General features: G+C 32.7%; 1 protein-coding gene across 2 annotated transcripts; it reads left to right on the forward strand.

The window, feature by feature from the left end:
* The first annotated feature begins 12,164 nt into the window (after nt 1-12,164).
* On the forward strand, nt 12,165-20,350 carry WAVE2 (SCAR family protein). Of its 2 annotated transcripts, none has more exons than XM_047325276.2 (9): nt 12,165-12,685; nt 13,674-13,837; nt 15,077-15,200; nt 15,970-16,102; nt 16,230-16,291; nt 16,392-19,488; nt 19,579-19,692; nt 19,966-20,073; nt 20,150-20,350. In XM_047325276.2, the coding sequence occupies exons 1-9, from the start codon at nt 12,531-12,533 to the stop codon at nt 20,198-20,200; spliced, it is 4,008 nt and encodes a 1,335-aa protein (XP_047181232.2). In that variant the 5' UTR covers nt 12,165-12,530; the 3' UTR covers nt 20,201-20,350. The 2 variants fall into 2 exon arrangements, with proteins under 2 accessions (XP_047181232.2, XP_047181231.2); XM_047325275.2 differs by having other exon boundaries at nt 12,166-12,685; nt 16,227-16,291.
* The last annotated feature ends 2,028 nt before the right edge of the window (nt 20,351-22,378 follow it).

A 22,378-nucleotide genomic window follows, 5' to 3' on the forward strand; every position in this document is an offset into this window, starting at 1 on the left:
ATGCATTCACAAAAATATTTTAAGTTTTTAGTAGCATCAGTGTTACAAAAATTAAATGAGAGTAACTCTTTTTGTTCCTTATACTTGAGTGTTCACATGTAGTTAGTTACGCACATTGTTCTTTACAATCAAACTCTTAAAAGAATAGAGATTATTGAATACTTTTCTCCTATTTGAGTAGTCATTCATTGTCAGAACAACCAACTTATAAAGTTAGAAAAAAAATATATGAAATCTCTCATACATGAGTTATCATGGCTTAAGCTACATCCATAGCTTGACTGATGAAATTTTTTCTTTAACGACGTACAATCACTTAAACGAAATAAACATACAAACTTTTAGAGTTTTATTACAATTAAACAAAAACAAAACCCTGTTTTATGTAAAACAATTTCTTCATTAGTTATTTAACCTATAAACATATAATATATAATATATCATAGTACTTACAGTTAATCATCTAAAAAAATCAAATAATAATTTAACAACAATACAATCATAAATTAAATTCACATGTGTCTATTTTAGAATATAAACTCTCAATATTACATCCTCACAAATTTTCAATTCTTTTTAAAGTAGGAAATCAAGATTAGTTGTATTACCTTAATTCATGTTTTCTTCAAGGGAGTGCTCAAAAATCTCAGAAAAATTAAATTAAAAGTGTAACTCAATCTTATAACACTGTTAAATTAGGCTTACAAACATTTAATTAATATGGACTCATATCTTACATATAACTTGAATTGTGAGACATCCATGTAAGAAGAAAGAAGAAAAAAAACTCAATCAAACTCATTTTTACTCCTAATCCTAACGTACTTTATATATGGGAGCTTTAAAAATTTGAACTTTTCTTAACCTATTCATTTGATGAATTAATAAAAAAATATTTTAAAAACGAATTAGAATTGGTCACTGATTATTAGGCAAATTAACCGCTCCACTCCTCAATTAATAAAAGCATACCAAAAATCCCTAATTAACTCCCTTCGTGACCAAGTTTTTGCCCTATGGGTTTGTTTGATAAAAATAAATGATAAGTTTTTTTTACAGTGAAATGATAGCTAATTAAAAACTATAAAAAAATAATTTTATCGTATTAACTTATCGAAAACAAATGTAAAAGTTATAATTAACTAGTAAAATTAGATTTTATCAAATAATTTTATACTTTTAAAATGAATTTGTAAATAATTAATAAAATAAAGTATTGGCTAACAAAAGTCTTCATTTGATGTGGAAAAAACGAGCATTCAACAATTTTATCATCAACTCTCAAACATTCTGCCATCCCTCTTCTGCAAGCTGATTCAGCATTTGGGCTACTCTAAACGACTATACAAGGCCCATTACTAAAATGGCAAATTTTTCCTCCTCAATTCGAAATGAATATGAAAATTCTCCTTTTATCTTTTATGAATTGTGAAATCTAAATATATAGAAATGTATATTATAGAAAACTTCCGGATTGGATAATTAGAAATAATTTTCAATTTTCAGAAAGTCCTTTAATTGTGGATTGTATAATTCGAAAGTTAATTGATTTTTCTAACATTTATATAGTAGTTCCTAAAGGACTAAAGAACAAATATTCAAAATTGATTTATGGAATCACAACAAGCTATACAGCAAATGTTGGTGTTCCCACATCATGTCAGATCATGTTCAAATATTTTGTCAGAAAGGGAATGGCTGAAAAAGCTTAAAAAGAAGACAAGCATTACAGCTTGTGTGGGTCGACTTAAGGATCTAAAATTTCATCACAATTATGGAGGTTCTGACGAAACCATATATAAGCTAACATAATTAGATTCTGTGGGAACACCACGTTCAAGAGAATGACAAAATTCACCAGAACCAGTAATCAGAGTGTGTGAGGTTGAAACATGATAAGAGAGTGTGCTTATGTTATATATATCATTATGTTTTGGGATTGTTCCAATATACTGCAGTTAAGAAGCAAAACATGTTCCTGATTGAAGATCAAACACAATCATTTCTGATATTCCAAAGATCCCAGCCCTTATCCTCGTAACTACCCCTTAGCAGGGACACACAGTATCTCAAAAAGTTTTAAACATGCTAATAACTCTCACAATTCTTGTTAGTTAGGTTGCAAACATTTTTATTTCAGAAGCAGCATTAAATGGTTTTGGTTTTAGGTAGACGAGACATTAATTTAAATTTATATAAAAAAAATTAATATAATTTTTAATTGGTTTAATTGCTTCCTTTGTCCCCAGTTTGGTTGAATTGTGTCAAATTCATCCTCATTTTTAAAAAAGTTTCATTGTCGTCCTCACGTGGTGTAAAAGTTTCATTGTCGTCCTCACGTGGTGTAAAAGTGTCAATTGAATCCAAACATAGAAAAAATTTGTGTCAAAGTAGTCATTTTTCCTATATCTCTGTGTCTTCCTTTCATACAATCAAGTACAGATATTCATTTTACCTTATCCAATTTAAGGCTTTTCATAGCTCCAGAGAAGTGACATATGAAAGGAAGACACAGATATATAGGAAAAATGACTACTTTGACACAAATTTTTTCTATGTTTGGATTCAATTGACACTTTTATACCACGTGAGGACGACAATGAAACTTTTTTAAAAATGAGGATGAATTTGACACAATTCAACCAAACTGGGGACAAAGGAAGCAATTAAACCTTTTTAATTCAAAATCTTAAGATAATATATTTGTATAATTTAATTTTCTTATTTTTACTTTATATAAAACTTCAACGCACTTACATTTCCAACTACGCTTGATTGCCAACATATTTCATAGTCCTTGATTTCCTTTCCATAATCGGATGAATCCTAAATTTGGAACTTCAATTGTTGTAAGTTGTACTAGAAGGTTGAAAATGTTTAGAATGATCTCAACCCAAGCCAAGGGGTGAAAAATGTGGGCTTTTGGGAATTAACGCTACATGGTCTCTTGGACCATTTCTGTCCGTAACTCTGCCAATTGCTAATGATGTTGGTTGGACCACTGGGTAGAAATTGGGCCTACAAATAGATGTCAGGAAAGTTATCATTGTAATATACACTCACTTTAATTTTAAAATTACCTTTCATCTAATTCATAATTCTCTTATAATATTTTTTTATTATGAATAATTACTTGAATTTAAAAAATACATAATTATTAAAAGGTAAAAAAAATTGTAAAGAAAAAAAAAATAATCCTCTTTATAGTATAATAATAATCACATTTGAACCAATGAATTTTTATAAATAATTAATTTTTTAATAACTCTGTAAATAAAAGTGATTACCAATCTATCATTACTCTAAAAGTAAAAAAGTAAAATCAATTTAGATATAATATTAAATTTATTTTATTTGAGGAAAATAGTTTATTTATTCATAATAGAATTAATTTGATTTTTTTTCATCGTTTTACTTGACTATATATATATATATATATATATATATATATATATATATATATATATATAAAGTGTATAAAAATATTTAATAATGAGATTCAATTGTTAAAAATAGAATGAACGGGTTTTAGTTAATTTCCTTTATTATTAACAACATATATGAGTTTATGAATATACCTTTATTTGAGTCTGCTAACAATATAACTATTAGAATATACCTGAGTTTTGTAAAAATAAATTCCAAATTGAAAAAAAAAAAGTAATAAGTCTATAAATAGACTATAAATGTTTACCTCTATAACTTTATCTCTCAAAACTTAAATATATTTTAATTCTCATTGAGATCATTTAAATATTGTTATGTTAATATATAATATATTAGTTATATTATAGTTTTAGGGAAATATCAAAGCGATGATTATGATTAGATTATCTGATATTTTATTTAAGTAAGTAGTTTATATTTTTTATGACAACTTCAGTTTCTTTCTTTTTCTTTTTGAGTATTTTGTAAAGATATGTGGTATTGATGTAAGGTTTAATATTTGAATATTATTAACAGTTGAAAGAATTACTAGAAGAGATAACTTGTTAAAGATATTGTATGGTCACCTATGAAAAATAGATTACACATTTATGTAATGGTTGTTTACCATTAAAAGTAATGGATAATTTTTTTTAAAATTATAAACTAATTTGTTTTAAAATTTTAAATTTAATATAATATAAAATTTAAGTTTATCCGAAAATCTTCTTAAATGTACCATATCTTGGAAGCCAACCAAACTCTGGTATAAATTTTGGTGGCTTATTAATTTTTTATATTAGAAAAAATGTCTTTGGAAACCTCCACATTAATTTATTAATAGAAATGAAGATGTATTATCTTTATTGGTGGGGTGAGTATGTAGCTCACGTGGATATCATGTGAATCTGTTATCTCTGTCTGCCATTTATTTAATATGTATATTTTTCTTCAGTTTATTTAATTTTAAAAAAAATATTTAACCTTTGACCTAATTGACTTCGAATCTTATTTGAGACACAAACTAACAAACAAACTCAAGAAATATCGAAACGTCGCACCTATTTTAAAGTGATTTATCATATGCTTTATGAAAGCCTTATATACGAATAATACAAACACAGTAAATTTCAATTTTGATAAAATTCGATTTTCCAAGAGTTTGTGAGTTTGGGGTGATCAAAATAGAAAAACACAGTTGGTAGAAGATATTATTGATTAATGTAGACAGAAATTATCAGAGACAAGAGTGAAATAATTACTATTATTCAATTTCGAGTTTCATATCCAGCTAGATGTAGACAAAGATTAATCAAATTAATGCTTTGAGAAGAAGTATTTGTACAAAAATAATTACTATTATTTTATTCTATTTGAGAATAATTACTTTAAGAAGATTTCACTTTATGGTACGCTTTAGGCACACGAACATGTTTAAAGATGATTTAAAACATAAAGAACAAAAACAACAAACTTGTTCTTAATTTTCTTATATCTCATAAGATTTTAAAACATATTTAAACCAATATAATCTATACTACCGATGATGAAAGTATAGTTAAATTGAATAGAATGGTTTTTCTTTAAAATTCGTTCTACCCTTTGTTATGTAACACTTAAACACACCTAATTAATCACAATTTACAATTTGACTACTTTTAAAATGGACATTAAAAAACAAAACTAACCCAGTTGCAATATGAATTAGTAAATATGATTTTGGTTTGGGATGCGTATAGTTTTAAATAAATGAGATAGCACAAGATGTGGTTCTTCCTGCACCTTTTTTTTTATTTACAACTCTATCCTTCTCAAAAAGAATATTTTATTTTAGAAAAGGTGACTCATTTAATGATTAAATTGAAAAAGCAGCCCTACACTCCTTTCTAATTGAGTTCAGCCTTACGCATCTCAGATTATTTTGTAAACCTTACACCCATTCCTCCCTTCCTCCTCCTTGCCTATTCTTGTCGCATTTCATTTGAAGCTCACATTTTTTTTCATCCCGCACTCCTCTCCTTCTCCCTCATCACCAACTTTATTTGTTTTTAAGTTCTTCTGGTGCAATAGTGTAGATCTTCTTCTTTTTAGAGATTTAACTTCAAGGGCAGATTTAGAAATTGGGGCCTTAACCGCACTTGGAATTGCGGATCAGGCATCGTCGCACATGGAATTGCAGTCGCAGCACATGGAAGTGCGGTAGGGAGGGATGAGAACCGCACTTGGAGTTACGGTTGACGAGTCGCCGCAGTTGGACCTGTGGTTGGCATTCGGCAGTTGAACTGCGGAGACTAGCCACACTTCGACTTGCGGTTTACAGTGGCTGCATTTGGAGCCGCGCTGCTTGTGTTTTTAGGGTTTCTTTTATTGTTTTATTTTCTTTTATTATATTTAATTAAATTTGTTTAAAATTTATAAATTGTATTTCCTTATATTATTTATTATTTAGTATTTTTTATATTTATTTATAGTATTAAATTTTGTTTTAAAAATATATGTATGGAATATTTTATGTTTAGTATATTTAATTTATTTTGGTTAATATTTTATATAGTTTTTTGTTAATATTTTACATTTATATATTCTGTAAATTTTATTTTTATGTTATATTTTATGATTAAATAACATTGAATATATTTTTGGAATATTTTTTCATTTTTTGATTTGTTTGTTATTTTATTTTAAAGTCAAAAAATAAGAAGAAAGAAGGGGTACATATAGAGTAACAAAATGAGATTTAGAGTTGCCCTTCTTTCTATGTGCTGCTATATTTGAACAAAAATAAACAAGAAAGCAATGATACATTAATTAAAAAGCAGAAAGAAAAGATAAAAGAAATGAAAAATTGAAGTCCTCCAGCTTAATGGAATAATTAGATAATTAATTGAGCAGTGATGGACCCTTTAATTATGGCAAAGATTCCTAAAGACATGTTAACACCTTGGCTTACTTCTCTATACTGTCACACATTATTATATTTTCTTTCACATACTTTTTCCAGAGTCCAATGACTTGAAGATCGATCTCATTTATGATAAGTAAAATATGAGTTCTATCGTTTTGAATATTGTGAAACCTAACAGATAGATTTGAAGGAGTAATCATGTTATGGGCATTGATTAGTGTGACGCAACAGCGTGAACTTTCCACTATGGCAGAGTAGAGTGCCGTTGTGGCACTCTTTTAGAATAACGATAGATATTACTATATAATAAAGTGGACTTGTACTATCTCCCTTTTGAGTTTCCTAAGAGTTTTGATCAGGTGATTCAAGAGTTTAACCTATATTATCTCTATTTCTAATCCATAACTTTTAATATTATATTTTAAAAAATAATTCATTTATTTGAAGAATTAATTTTTTATACTAAAATAACTAAAAAATTTGAAAAGTATTTTAAATGAATAAAATAGAATAGTTGTAAATATTATCAAAATATAATAAATTTAAAATTTCATTTTCTTTCACTCCATTATCATTACAATCACGGAGGTCGAGTTGAATCAGTCTAGGTCAAAAGTCAAGTCAAGTATTTCTATGTTAATTTGTTGAGTTGACTTAGTTGGTGTTAATGGTTGAGGTAAGTCGGTCCGTGTCAAAGGTGGAACGAAACAACTCAGGCCTTAGGTGGACTCGAATCAACTTGAATCGAAGGTCGAGTCAGGTTTGCCTAAGTTGAAAGTTGAGCCTTGTCAGCTTAGATCAAAGTCGAGTCGAGTCAACCTAAACCAATGGTTGAGTCGAGTTGCCTAGATTAGTGGTCGAGCCAAGGCATGCTCGATGGTAAAACCGAGTCGCCCCAAGTCGAAAGTCAAGCCGAGATGGCTTGGGCCAAAGGGCAAGACAGGTCAACCTGTGTTGATGATCAAGTCGAGTCGTCCATTCCAAAAGTGGAGCCAAGTTGGCCTAGGCCGAAGGCCGTGTCGAGTCAGCTTGGACTGAAGGTCAAGATGACTCTGCCTAAGCCGAAGGTGATCTAAGTCGGTCGAGACCAAAGTCAAGTCAAGTTCGTCCAGGTTGATTGTCAAGTTGAGTCAGTCTAAGATGACGGTCAAGCTAATTTGGCCTAGGCCAAATGTTGAGCCAAGTTAGTCCAAGCTAAAGGTTGAGTTGAGTCAACTCAGGTTGATGGTCAATTGACCTTAAAAGAATTAGTTTATAAGTCTTCAACCTTATATGGTAAATTATACATGGACAATTGAAAGTCAAATTTTATGTTGGTTTATCGATTGAAAGCCTAACTTTATGAAGATTGAGGATGAAAGCCTCACAAGATGTCATCAATGAAGGACACAATTGCCTTCTAAGGGTATTTGAAAGTTGTCTCGTGCATTCTAAGCCTCACTATATTATACAAAGATGACATTTTTGAAGGAAAATTTTACCAAGTATTTCTTTATAAGATGGATGTCATAAGACAGACATATAAATCTTTACAAACCACTTAGTTGTCCTTTGTCAAACATTGATCAAAGGAAAATGTGAATCGAAGATATCTATCGATAACAAGAAACAAACCGAGAAAACAAAGCAATAATTGAGTTGAAGGTTTAGTGAATAATAACTACTTTGGTCATGTGAACTTTGATACCACTACGAGTAGGGTAGTTACTTATAGTTTATTCAAATTTGAATTCAAATCTTATAATCATTTAAAGGAAGGGTTAGAATTTGAAACAAATCATACAATATGAAATGCTACAAACAAAAAAATAGCTAAACTAGTGTTGATTGTTGGAATTTGAATCACCACTTTCATTGATTTTTGTTACAAGTTTCTTTTCATTTTTTGGTAATTTACTTGTTCTTCAATTTACTTTGGTGATGTTATTGTTCTAGTGTACTTTCATCATTAATCACATCCATCCTTTTGAATTTAATCATTTTTATTTTTTACTCCACCCATTGGTGAATATCATTGTTGAATATATTGCACCTGCATATTCAAAAAAAAAATCTAAAACAAAAAAAATATTGACTTGTTATTCGTGAGATTCTTGTGGAAATCCACACAAGAAAACAATTGAATTCATTGAATGTGTGGGTGAAATTGATACATGCTAAAACGTTGTGAACAAAAAAATGACTAAACCAATGTTGATTATTGTAATTTGGGTCACTATTTTCATTGTTTTTTATTACAAGTTTCTTTATTTTCTTTGGTAGTTTATTTTTTCTTCAACTTCGGTGTTCTTTTTGTTCTACTGTACTTTCATCTATCGTCACATCCATTCATTTGAATTCAATCATTTTTCTTATTTTGACTTCATCCATTGTTGAATATATTCTATCTTCATATTCATCAAAAGAATTTCAAAACAAACAAAAGAATTGACTTGTTACGTGTGAGATTCTTGTGAAAATCCACATAAAAAACAATTGAATTCATTGAGTATATGGATGAAATTGGTATATGCAATTAATATGAAAATACTCCAATTAAAATTGAAAAACTTTAGTTCGATGATCTAACAATGAAAAATTCATATTAAAGTGATTTAATTGTAACAAAGAGTTGAATATTGAGTGACTAAATTCCCCAAAAACAAATGGTATTGCTAAAAAAATTATTTTATTATACTATATATAAGGATGTATTTTTATTTAAGATTATATTTTAAATATTTTGAATTATATTGAAAATTTAATCATTTGTTGACATAATTGTTTTCAAAGTTAAAGAGGTGTGCACTTCTTCTTAATAATTTGGAGACTCGATTATTCTTAAGTATTATCATGTAACTCTAAAAAATGAAAGTTATATGTCAACGAGTTTGTTATCAAATCTTATCACATTTTAAAATGGAAGAATATATATATATATATATATATATATATATATATATATATATATATATATATATTTTTTTTTTTTTTTTTCTAATATTTATAAATGGTACTTTTATAGATGATAATACAACTTATTTTAAGCTTATATTTTCAAATAATACCTTGCCACTTTTAAAAATGTTGCGTAAATATCACCATGGCCTCTACATGAGTGGTTTTGGACAATAAACTTTTAAAAGATATGTTATTATTAGAAAAAACAATCTAATATATACCTTTTTTTTACTGTGGTTTTATGTACTTTCTATAAACATACCTTTTACTGATTAAAATAATAATTAATATTACATTTTTTTTTCTAAGATGTAGATAAATTCAAACAAAATACTATTTAATACCATTTTAAAATTTGGAAATAGTAAATGGATTGAAGTGATTTTCTTAAAAATTTCAGGAAAAAAAAAAGTGCATTCATTGCCTACCAGAATAGTCACCATTGAATTTATTAAAGGATTCCTTTTTATTATGTACACTTATGAACACACTAACTTGAAACATTTTCTTGATAAAAAATGTAAAATTTAAAATTTAAAAGCTATGTATATTTTGGAGAAAATAATGTATATATTATCAGTATTCTTTGCACACCATATAATTCATGCAATAAAAATGTATTATGATGAGTGTTTCGACCGGATCCAGATCCTGTTAAAACACTCACTCACAAACGGAAAAGACTGGCGGATGGATGATTTCGCATGCAACGGATCGGACGGATGCTTGATGGCGGACGACTGATTTCTCACCTGCTGAAGCAGATCGAGCGGCTCTGGCGCTTGGGAGCACTAGGAGCTGACGAGAACCGGACGGACACTGCTGAATCCCACCAACTGAAGAAGACCGGGCCAAGACCGGACGGACGGTTACCTCTTGGCCGAGGGTTGGACGCGCTGGGAAGGGTTTCTCCCTATGCACTCCAGGTGGTCGTCCTCCTACTCCAAGCCGGGCGGTCGGGTACCTGCCAAAGGCACTCCGACGCTCAAGTCAGTAATATGACAGAGCGGTCTGTGATGCATGAATATATTGCATCGTAAGGAATCTGTCCAAAACTCATACCTGGAACCTTTATTTATACTGATTGTAATGGGCTTTTACCTTTCGTGGGCCTGATAACGGCCCAATCATACCTTAATCTTTGTTAAGGGCTTTATTGAGTCATTAGCGTTTAACCGTGTAGTCGACCAAGCGCGGGTCGGTTGGGAAGGATGGTCGGCCAGAGATGTCAACCTGGGTGGGCAGCCATCTGGCTCTGCTGTCCGGTCACACTGGACGCCCGGTCCTGATTGCCCACCTGGGTGGACGTTCGATTTATGAAAGGCCGACCTTGGAGGGCCACTCGGTCCATGTGTGGCCGGACAGCATTAACTTGGACGCTCGATCTCAATGGTCGACCCGAATAGACGTTCGGTTCATGAATGGGGAGGACCGGACGATACAATAAGTTTCAATTGATACAATGAGTTTCAATTGACACCATGTATATTGGTAGAAACTATACAAACAGAATGAGAGAAGAAAAATTAATAATATTTAAGTGTGTATAATATAATGATAATTTTGGTACTAATCATAATGAAATGGCACCTGTTGTTGGGTGAAGTGAAAGCCAATAAAGATTCTTGGTAACTGTTCTAAGTCAAACCTTTCACCAAATTCTTAACCTCTCCTCCAAATTTCTTTGTCAACTCTTTCGAACGACAGAGACTTATCCTCGTTTTTTATGCCTCAAGAATTTGCTGAGAATTTCTCTCCTTTTCTTATTACCGTTCACTGTTTCACCAATCATTCATTTTTGGAATTTGCATATTTTGACCTTAATGTCCATAAAAACCAGCTCACATTATCACATACCAAAATATCTAGTTTTTGGTATATCACGCCACACCATTCAAAATTACGTTTCAAGAAGAGACAGATAGTTTTGAGAGAAATGGATTTCTCTTTAGCTTCTTAACAACTCCAGAAAGAAAGCAAAAATCTGCATTTATGATGTAATGTAAAGGACATAAGAATTTGTTCGCTCTTTTCCTTACTGTTATTAATGACAAATCTCTTTCTTTCTGTCACTTTCGTTTTCCTTCTATTACCTCTTTCTCTGTCCCTCCTTATTAGTACCGAATTAATTAGCAAACAAGAAAAGATTACAGAGAGTACCATTACTTAGCAGCTGAAGTAAATAACTTCACCTGTTTTCCTATTATTCATTTATGAATCCAGTATCTAGCCTCTATGTACTACTCACTATTCTTCAAATCCATCAACTTTCCATTATAATTAAATTCAAACAAAATTCTTAATACCATCTTTTGCTCACTAATCTCGTTTTAGCATTCAATATTTAACTAACTAAGCCTCTAGCATTATAGATATGCACATCGCACCACATAAAACAAAATGTCGATCTTACCATTAAATCCTTGAAATTGAAACATCGAAAAACCATTCCATCCGTAATTGTTGTCACTCCAGACACTGTATTTTCACGTTCATAAACATCACTATCTTGCATTATCCACATACGTAGAGTTCTAGTAATTCTCGCTATTATCAAATTTTGGTGTTTTTTATTTTTTATTTTCACAAGCTTGTTCTTTTACGATAATAATGTTTCAAGTTGAGCAGATAAAAATTCGAAAACAGAACATGTTCGGATTCATGTCCAGCATTAGGGTCCGTCTGTGTTTTACCATTTTGACCAACCCTGGAAAAGAATGTGGTACCCACGTCGAAGGGGAGCCACAGAAAGGAACAGTTTTGTGACAGTTCGCAGACCCAAAACGGTCATTTCAACACACAACACTTTCCGGACACGTAAGGCATTTACAGAAAGAGTGAGGGTGTTATGGTAGTTTTTGTTGTTCACATATGTTTTCTCAGACAATGATTTCCGTTCAAGAATGGCTTGCAGAGTTGGCAATGTCCTTCTTCTCCCTTACCTCAACGATCCGTACACTTAACCTGATTTCTCACTCTTTGTCTCTTCCCTTTGGCAGTTAAGCTGCTCCAATCCACACACCCACCTAATTTCTTTCTCTAAATTCTAATACCTCTCAAAAAGTAAACAAATACTACTCTAACAACAATCTCTATTATTTTCTGTTACTGGTTTCTCTCATAATTCGTTCATTTAATGCTTCCCGGCCCACGCGCACATTCATTGCTTTCGGCAGGAGAGTTATCAAGCAGAAGGGAGTAAATAAAAGAGGAAAAAAAGTAACTTGTTTTGGGTTTTGGCTGTTTCAGTGTGAGGAAGATGCCTCTGGTGAGGTTGCAGGTGAGGAATGAGTTCAGTTTAGGGCAGCCCGAGTTGTACAGAGAGGCCAGCAGAGAGGACCCTAAAGCTGTGTTGGATGGTGTGGCTGTGGCTGGTCTTGTTGGGATCTTGAGGCAACTCGGTGATCTTGCTGAGTATGTTTTCTTTCAATATAATTTTTTTTCTATCTGGGTATGTTTAAATAGGTGAAATTTGCAACTTTTATGCTTATGCGAGTTGTTTGCGAAATGGGGTTGCTTAATTTCTGTAGTATACCGAGTCTATAATGAGGTACAGAATTGGAGGTTGCTGAGAATGTTGGTTTTAGATGTGACAGAATAAGGTTGGATTTCATTTAGGGTGAAAGGTAATTAGCCGTTGGAATTGAGGTCGGGCTTTTTCGGTATTTGGGCCAAATTTCAATTGGTAAGTAGACAAAATACTCTTTGACTTTTGTTTTCGGTTGAGCTTTGTGTAGAATCTTATAGGTTGTGTAGTGTGTACAGCTCGACCTTGGTTGCTCTCTGGATAATCCCTCAAACTCATTTCGCCTTTTAGAGTTTAGTGGTTCACGAGTTGCAATGATTTCGTGGAATGGATTGTCAAAAAATGCTTTCTTGTTCCTTCTTGTGAACTAACTTTTGATTCTTTCTTCCATTTCTTCTTGAGGTTTTCTATGTTAACTAAACTTATAATGTCATCCTTAAGCTAAACAGCTGTAGGTATAGTCCATAATGGAATTCAAATGGCATTGTGAAAATTTTAGTTTTTTGGACCCTCATAACTTATTTTGATTCGAGTTACAATCCAAAAAACTTATATTTTGATTTAGATTTCAGTGAAATTGGACTATGGTTGGTTCTAGAAGAGTTAGATTTTAAGTTGCCATATTTGCCTTAAGCTTGACGACAAAGCTGGACAATGGAGCAATTTGATTGTATTTTTATTTTATTTGAAGAGCGGAACGAATGTGGGATCTTGTGTGTTATTTCTCAAATATTATCCTTGCTGATAACTGAGACATTTACTCTATGCTTGTTGAAACCTTGTTCAATACCTGTGTGATTTTAGTCGAAGTAATTCTATTTTTCCTTTTTTATTTATTTGTATGATGTTCATAAGTAATTTTTTTTTTAAATGTAGTTTTGCGGCAGAGGTTTTTCATGGTCTGCAGGAGCAAGTACTGACAACAGCTTCCAGGAGTCATAGATTGATGGTTCGTGTTCAAAACATTGAAGCTTCGCTACCTGCCTTGGAGAAGGCTGTTTTGGCACAAACAAGTCACATACATTTAGCTTACACTGCTGGTATGGTTATTTTAAGCAATGATCTCAAACTATGTGCTTACTGGAGAGTCTGTTTTCTTTATTCTGAATATGTTAATTTTGAATTCTGAAAGTTATTTCTTTAGAAAATAGAGTTTTGGTATTTTGCCTGATGAAGTTTACAAACCAAATTTATTTGAAAGAACAATGGAAACCACAAAATACATTTTTTTTCCCCGAAATTTTATAAAGGGAAGCCTAATGGGAGTCAGGAGGCTATTCTAAGATTTGAACCAATGCCCCTCTTGAACATATCTTAAAATAAATTTGGACAAAGAAAATGTGTTATGTTTTAAATTAATACAACCTAAATAATTTTGTGGAATGCAAATTACTACTGGTTTTACAAGTTCTGATATAAGCCTATCGATGCCTTAGTTAATAAACAAGAGTAGCATTTGAGATGGTTATTCCCATCTTATATATTGGAGCATATAACAAGCTTTCTAGATTTGTTTCCTTGAATAGAATCTTTTGATATATCAATCATCACTAAAGACTGACAGTTTGACATACTATAGTTTGTACCAATGAAGTGATGTGAAGGGCTTTCATGGGTTTGTCTAGTATTGTACTGATCAGGCAGCTGAATCATATTGAAGTTATGTTGTTTGATATGAATTTTTCAATTTCTTTACATGGTTCGTGATATCCACTTTAGTTGGGGTTTGCTCTTTCTTTTTCATTTGTCAGAGGGAAATTTCTTTGAGAAATTTCGTTTGTCTTTGTATTTGCCACTGTTAAAATATAGATCTTTGTTAGCACGCAAGCCCTTAATTTCTTAAAAAACCGAAACTTTAAGAAAGCGGAAAATGCCATGGTTGGTTTAGTATTCATGCCTTCAATATGTTCAATGAGTCATTTTATTGTTATTAATTGGAGGCTGGTGATTGTTGAATATGGTCATGATTTACTGTACATATAATATTATGTTTAGTATATATCAATTTTGTGTGAAATGTGAGTTGTTTGGCATGCCAGCTGATCTGCGAAAGATGCTACACCTCAAACTTGTAATGAATATAATTTTGAAAGTAATGTTTATTTTAGATTATTTTTAACCTGATTACCGTCAAGTGACACTAAGCTAGATTTATGAACTTTCTAGATAGCATATATCCATATATTTTTATTTTAAATTGTGGAATACTACATTATTTATGATCATGGTTTCAATGTTCAAAGATTATGGTAGTCCTTAATACTGAAGTTTCCTTTCAGGTTGTGAATGGCATCAACGCATAAAACCTGCCCAAAATCATTTCATATACAATGACTTGCCTAATTTTATTATGGATTCATATGAAGAATGTCGTCAACCTCCACGTGTACACTTACTTGATAAGTAAGTTAAATTCCCTTCCCCCATTGTCTTTTTGTTTGAGAATAGCAATATTAGTTAGGTACTGAAATAAAAATTTACAATCTTGTTCAAACTCTAGATAGTGGTGCATAGCGGCCAGCCCTGAAATTGCCATAGTGGAATAACAGCTATTTTAAATTTTTTATATTGTTTATATAATGTATACTATATGCATATAAATTCTGAAAAAAGATAAAAATTACTCAAAATTAATGACATTCATACTTAACAATAAAACATCATATCATAGGTTTCTTAAACAAAACATACAAGTAAATACCAACTACAGTCGAATAGAAATTTCTTAGATAAGAATCATGATCAACATCTTCTAAATCCAAGTCTTCATTACAATTTTCACTGCTATGACAGTTATAGATTTCACTTTTGGAATTACAATTCCAAAATTAGCCGCCTGAAAAGTCTTTAATGCCTCTGTTTTTGGCTGCGTGAAGATGTACCTCCCCTATAGAGCCAGCTATTTAGTCTGCTACAACTACTCACTAAATTGCTCCACTATGGCAATTCCTGTAGCAGGCAAGGGCACCACTATCCCGTTATATAACACCATTAAAAACTACGAGCAAGATTAGTTTATACTTTATCTTAGTCCCATGCAAATTTGGACTGGTACCGTGCCTGTCGCATTTGCCATCTCTGTTCAGTTTTGAAAGAGTTGAGTTGTGTCAACTAATCATGCTTAAATCAAGTGTGCTGTACTGGCTAATGAAACATTCCATGTGTCAATCAGATTTGATACTGGTGGCCCAGGATCTTGTTTCAGGAGATACTCAGATCCAACCTTCTTTAAAAGAATATCTGCTTATTCAGATGAATCTTACACTGAGAAGACTGAGAAAGCAAGGAAATCTCATAAAAGCAAGGTACTATAATGATCCTAGCCTTTAAGTGAGAAGATTATCATTAACCCAGTTTCTTTCCGATCATATGCATTCATTGATTTCTTTGCAAACAATTCCTTGGTGCTTAACAAAAAATGTTGGACAGAAGAAAAGGTCAGGAAGGAATGGAGAAATTTTAAGGGGTGAACAGAGACATAGCACTAGTGGCAGGTATTATATATCTACATCTATAAATGTCTATTCGATAGTTAACGTCAGCATACTAGTTATTCATTCAAAATCAACACTTACATATTGTATGACTACCCAGAATGCAATCTGTTTCTTCTGCTATCAATGGGCGGACTTCTTCCTCACAAACAGCCTCTACTATAGATATGAGAACGAAGTCAGATCTAGAACATTATTCAAATTCTTTTGATTCAAAGTCTGGTGCTGGCTACATTGAATGTGTTTTCCATCCAAGTGATTCTGTGCGTTCTGATGTGCCAGATTATAAAGAACCATCATCTAGTAGGTTGACACAGAAAACTGATACTCTTCCATCAGTATCTTCTCATATAGAGGATAGGATTTCACATGATTTGTTGGAAAAACGAGTTGCCTCTAGCACATCTGGTGTTACTTGGGATGAAAAGGAAGAGATAGTAGAATCTAAAAGTCAAGCCAGTGATATAGATAAAACTCCAGAAGAGAGGCCTGTGGAAAAACATGACTCAGATATGAATGTGAACGAGGATGTTACCATGACAAATATTGACCACAATCATATCCTATTTAATGAAGAAAGCAACCCGAAACTAGTCTTCAGCAGGGTTCAAACTGGTGATATTGACAGTGAACCTGATAATTACGAGGATGCTCTCAACACTATTGAATCAGAATCTGAAAACGATATTGATTATATAACAAAACGAGAGGTTCAACAATTCACTTCAAATGGCACTCATGGAAACACTGAATCTCCTCCTAATTTACTGGACAATAATGTTTCTGATGTCATTTCCCAGACTGAATATACTGTTCCCACAAATGATGAAACAGCCAAGGATTTAGTGGAATCACTGAAAGAGAATCATGTTCTTGATCTTGTATCAAAGCCAAATGCATCTAATCTGGTATCTGTAAGCCCATCAGATTTCCTTGATAGCGAAAACTTAACAAGAGACGCTGCATCTGTCAACAAAGAAGCTTTCAGGGATTTGCCCGAGTCACTGCAAGATACTCTTCTTACATCAGAGCCACATGCATCTAATTCAGCACCTGTTAGTCCATCAGATGTTTCCTATAGTGAAGAAATGACCAGAGATCCAGTTTCCTTCAACAAAGAAATGTTTGGGAACTTGCCTGATTCATTGCAAGAAATCCTTCCTCTCACATCAGAATCAAACGCATCTGATTTGGGACTGGGGAGTTCATCAGATGTCCTTTATAGTGAAGAAATTACTGGAGACATTGTTTGCTTCAACAAAGAAACGTTCAAGAATTCCCCCGAATCGCAAGAAATTACCCCTCTCACATCTGAGCCACATTCATCTAATTTGGGATCTGGGAATCCATCAGATTTTACTTGCAATGAAGAAACGACCAGAGACACAGTTTCCCTAAACAAAGAAATGTTCAGTAACTTACCTGACTCTATGGAAGACGTTTCTCTTTGCACATCAGGCCCACATGCATCTAATTTGTCATCTGTTACTCCATCAGATGTTTCTGTTAGCAAAGAAGTAGCCAATACTATAACTGAATCACATCCTTCTAAGACTCCTGCCAGTGAACAGGTTCCTCACACACATGGAAATTCTGTTTTGGATCACTCAGTATGCACCAATAACTATATTGGTCCGACTTCTGTTAATGATGCTGTGTCAGTTCCAATTGAAACCAATGTATCATTTTTTGGTTCTAATAGCACTACTTTGCCAGATGAGGAAGCAGGTAAGATCAGCTCCAATATCTGCAAATATGAAGAGACACGTAAAGAGTCTTTGTCTGATCACTCAGTTAGATTCTGGACCAATGGTGGATTATTAGGACTTGAGCCATCAAAACCTCCTGATTTTAACAAGTCAAATTCTATTAGTCAAGGGCCTTTGAGCACAAAAGGTGAACCAGACGGTGCTTCAGGTCACAATACAATGCAAAAGAGCGATGTTTATAAAGAGGAACAGGAATCAACGTCAGAAGAGGTTGCAGAACAGATTCTAAAGGGGCGAACTTCTAGATTCGTAACATGCCATGATGATGACCAAGCTTGCACCTCTGAAAACACAAATGGCAATTCTCTGCAGAGCAATGGGTTTGATCAGACCGAAAGGAACGGGTCAGGGGAAATCAGAGTAATTGCTCCTGGAAGTGGTCTTCCAGTGGCCCCTGATACAAAGGACAGCACTGAAACCGACCAAGGAATTGGTGAAAACTCATCACGAGTGTTTGGACTTAGTCGTAGATTACTAATAAATAGTTTTCAACGGAAAGTTTCATTTGATGAAAAATCAGAACATTATAATTCTCTGAAACAAGTTCTATTGGAACAGAGTGGAGAAAATGGTATTGTGGGACAGTCATTTCCTGAGACAACCACTTTCAAAGAGAAAGATGGTTCTGTATATCCTATAAAGTCACTTCCCCCTTCACCTCCACTTGAACATATGAAAATATCTTTCCATCCCATCGTTGGACTAGAGACCTCCAAACTAAAACTTAAATTTCCTGATGGCAATAATCGTCATGAAAGCGTAAACGATATATTTCCTTCTTTCCAGTTGGTCCCTGAATCTTCTTCCATTCCTCTGGATGGCTCAGTTTCTCACTCTGATGATGACGACACTTTCTGTAGATCATCTCCGTATATATCCGATGATTGTCGAAGCCCTCGCTCTGACTATAACTCTGATCAATGGGAATCTGATGAAACTCCTGGAAGCAGTGACCATGGGGTACATGATTCTCCTCGCAGAAAGTCATCAACTGAGTCTGTGTCCAATGATGATACCAATGTCAAAAGTGGAAACGGTACTTATACGGCTAATGGCATGGAGCATTCTTTATCCAGGCCTTTACTTGATTTTCCAAGTTATGATAATGTTAATCCTGCACTTGAGAAAGAGAGTAAAATGCATTCCAAATTCAATAATGCTGTTATGCAACATGGGCATGCAGAGCCTACAGCGCCTCCACCACCACCTCCACTTCCTCCAACGCAATGGTGGGTCTCAAAACCGCAGTTGGATATGACAAACGAGACACTGCATTGTATATATGAAGATGTTGAACTTGTTAATGATCACAGTCTTTCAGATTCTACTGTCTTCCAGCAACCTAGGTTCACCAAGGTTGAGCAAATACAAATTAATGACGATGGTCATGAGTCTTATGAGAACATTATATATAACTTGAAGAACAAGGTAACATTTTGTTATTACCTTTTTCTTGAACATTTTATTTATGCAACAATGATGAACATTGGAATCTAACAGCGCATTCGTCTCATTCAGCATTTCCTGCAGCCGGATCAGCAGATATTGAAGGGTCAGAAAGAAACAAACCAATTGAGAATGGGAAAGGAGACTGATGAAAGAGAAGATTTCCTATATCAAATCAGGACAAAAGTATGTAATCATGTTATAATCTCATATATTCAACGGTAAAAATAAACATTTTGGTCATCCACACAGATATAAGTGTCATCAAGTTTGTCTTTCTCTATAAATACATCAAAATGTTCATTAAATACTTAAATTTTTCACATCAAATTAGTCCTCAAAATGACAATTTTTGACTCTGGAGTCTACATCACATCAAACCAGAACATGATCTTGCAAATTTATCTATAAACAAAGTAACAGTGTTTATTGTTGTTAACTTTTGCATTGTTGGTTCAGGCCTTCAACCTGAGGCCCACAGTAACAGGAAAGTCAAATGATGCAACTGGTCCCACTGCCAACGTTAAAGTTACAGCAATTTTAGAAAAGGCAAATGCAATTCGTCAGGTATTTGTCAATACACTCTTGTTATCTATTATGTAATTGGTTCTGCACTTTGCATCTGATCAGTATCCACTTTCAGGTTGTTGCAAGTGATGATGGTGAAGATGATGATAACTGGAGTGATACATGACAATTTTTTTTTTGTTTCATACATGAGCTGCCCCTTATGTTTTTTAGCCTCCTGAAGTGAAGTTGCATGAGGCTTTGTTGTATGTACGCATGTGTGAATAAATCTTGTTTATTTGTTATTAATTTTAGTGCAATTTCTTTTATTATCGTATGATGAATGTGTCTTCGTTAGTTTTTGCTTTGAATCTTTATACAGGTTTATTTCAAATGGTTCTTTCAATGGAAAACATGTTCTTGAACAAATTTTCTGTTTGTGCTACTAATCTTGAAAATGTCTAGGTAGCTGTAGTGATTACATTTTTATATCATGGTATTTATACCTATCATTTATTGTTGGAAACAATGATAAATTCCATTGGAGATCATGAAGGTGCATAAGATGTGTATTCTATTTCTAATATACTTTGTTTCATACTTAAAAAACGATATTACAAGAATTTGAATATTCAATGCATGATAGTCATCATATTGTTCTAGTAATATTTTAATTTTAATGTTTTTAACTAATAGTTAGAAACTAATTTTAGTTGTAAAGTGTAGAAATTATGGAATTGAATTTTGTCAATCTCTAATTCTTTTTATGGATAAATATTTTAAGTGAAGGTGTTGAAGCTTCATATTTTGCATATAATTTAATTTAATTTATGGATAAATGTATGTATAGTGTGAGAAAAGTTGTAGAAGAAACAGTTAAGAGCAATTCAGAAGTCTTTTCTTTTATAGGCATGACTTAACACAATAAATTATCATAAATTTGGTTAACATATGGGTTGTGCTATTCAGTCATTATTAATAAAATCATCCTAAGAAAGAAAGTGCGTTAAGAATAAATTAGATAAGATAAATTAAAGTTTTCCTTACATCTTCATTTTCATTACACAGTGTTACTATTCAATGAACAGTTATATTAATATAACTTTCACTAAATGTTATACCATTTAGGCTTAATAACTTCATTGAACAGTTATATTCAATGAACACTTTAACTAATTCGATTAAACTTCATTAGACAATTTTTCCAAGATGGCACATTATATTCAGCAACCCAAATTCACTTAACAAATTAAGATTCGCTTTACATGTCGGCGCTCGAAGTCACCAAGAGTAAAGTCGCCTCCGCCACCCTTCGCTAATGCCGCAGGAGGAGTAGCTTCTGCCATGGTGGCACAGTTGGTGTGGACCCCAGTCGATGTTGTTAGCCAGAGACTCATGGTACAAGGAGGTAAAATTGAGTAATTTAAATTTAATCCATCATCTCATTAATCCTAACTGTTTTTATGCTGTGTTTATGGTCCATTTTTGTAAAATTTAATTTGATTTCATTGACCATTTCTTAGAATAAAAAAAGAGAGACAACTTTTTTATTTAAAAGAACTAAATAAGATATCTTGCCTGAAATAAAAACTAATATTTACTCGAACCTTAATACTGCAAGTACTTATTATAAAAAAAATTAATCACAATAAATTTTATACACTCTTTCTTCTCCCAAGCTAAGAAAAATATTAAGAATAGTAATTTAGAAAAATGAATATAATATGATTAATGCTTGATTAGTTAACATAAATGAATTCTCTCATTTATACCATGTCCCAGAGAGAGTACTAACCTGTGAACAAATGGGCATCGAACACTGCTACTGATTCTTGATCTTTCCTTCTGCAGTGTGCTACAGAAATGGTTTTGACGCATTCAGAAAAATTCTGGGTGTGGATGATCCAAGAGGGTTCTACAGGGGATTCGGGGTTTCCATCGTGACCTACACTCCCTCCAACGCGGTCTGGTGGGCTTCGTATTCGATGGTGCAGAAGCTTATATGGGGCACATGGGTTCAAAGAGTTAAATGTAGGTGAGGTACTGCCATCATCATGTAAGAGTTAAAATGCATGGCTTTTGTTATTAAAAGATTTATTTTGAAGGCATGTGTGGGAATTGGAGTGCAGTGGTGATAAAGTGAGAATGTTAGTATGTGTTTTTGGAGAAGTGGTATATGTAAATAGTATTATGGGAGAAGAGAAAGAGGAAGAGAAGGAAGAGAATGGGTCGTTGAAAATGAAAGAGAGTTAGAGAAAGGGTGCAATACTAGTGAAGAGAGGTTGAGGAGAAGGAGACACTGGCTGTTAGAGTTGTAGGAGTTATAGGAACTAAAGTTGAAGAAGAAAATAAGATGGTAACTAGG

The sequence above is a fragment of the Vigna umbellata genome, chromosome 1, assembly GCF_029865625.1.
Source record: "Vigna umbellata cultivar VRB3 chromosome 1, Vumbellata_1.0, whole genome shotgun sequence".
NCBI lineage: Eukaryota > Viridiplantae > Streptophyta > Magnoliopsida > Fabales > Fabaceae > Vigna > Vigna umbellata.

Bases quoted from the DNA above. Each gene is read 5' to 3' on its own strand.
- WAVE2 (XM_047325275.2), top strand. From the start codon at position 12,531: ATGCCTCTGGTGAGGTTGCAGGTGAGGAATGAGTTCAGTTTAGGGCAG. The intron at 15,201-15,969 runs GTAAGTTAAATT...TGTGTCAATCAG, and splicing joins CGTGTACACTTACTTGATAA to ATTTGATACTGGTGGCCCAG. The intron at 16,292-16,391 runs GTATTATATATC...ATGACTACCCAG, and splicing joins AGACATAGCACTAGTGGCAG to AATGCAATCTGTTTCTTCTG.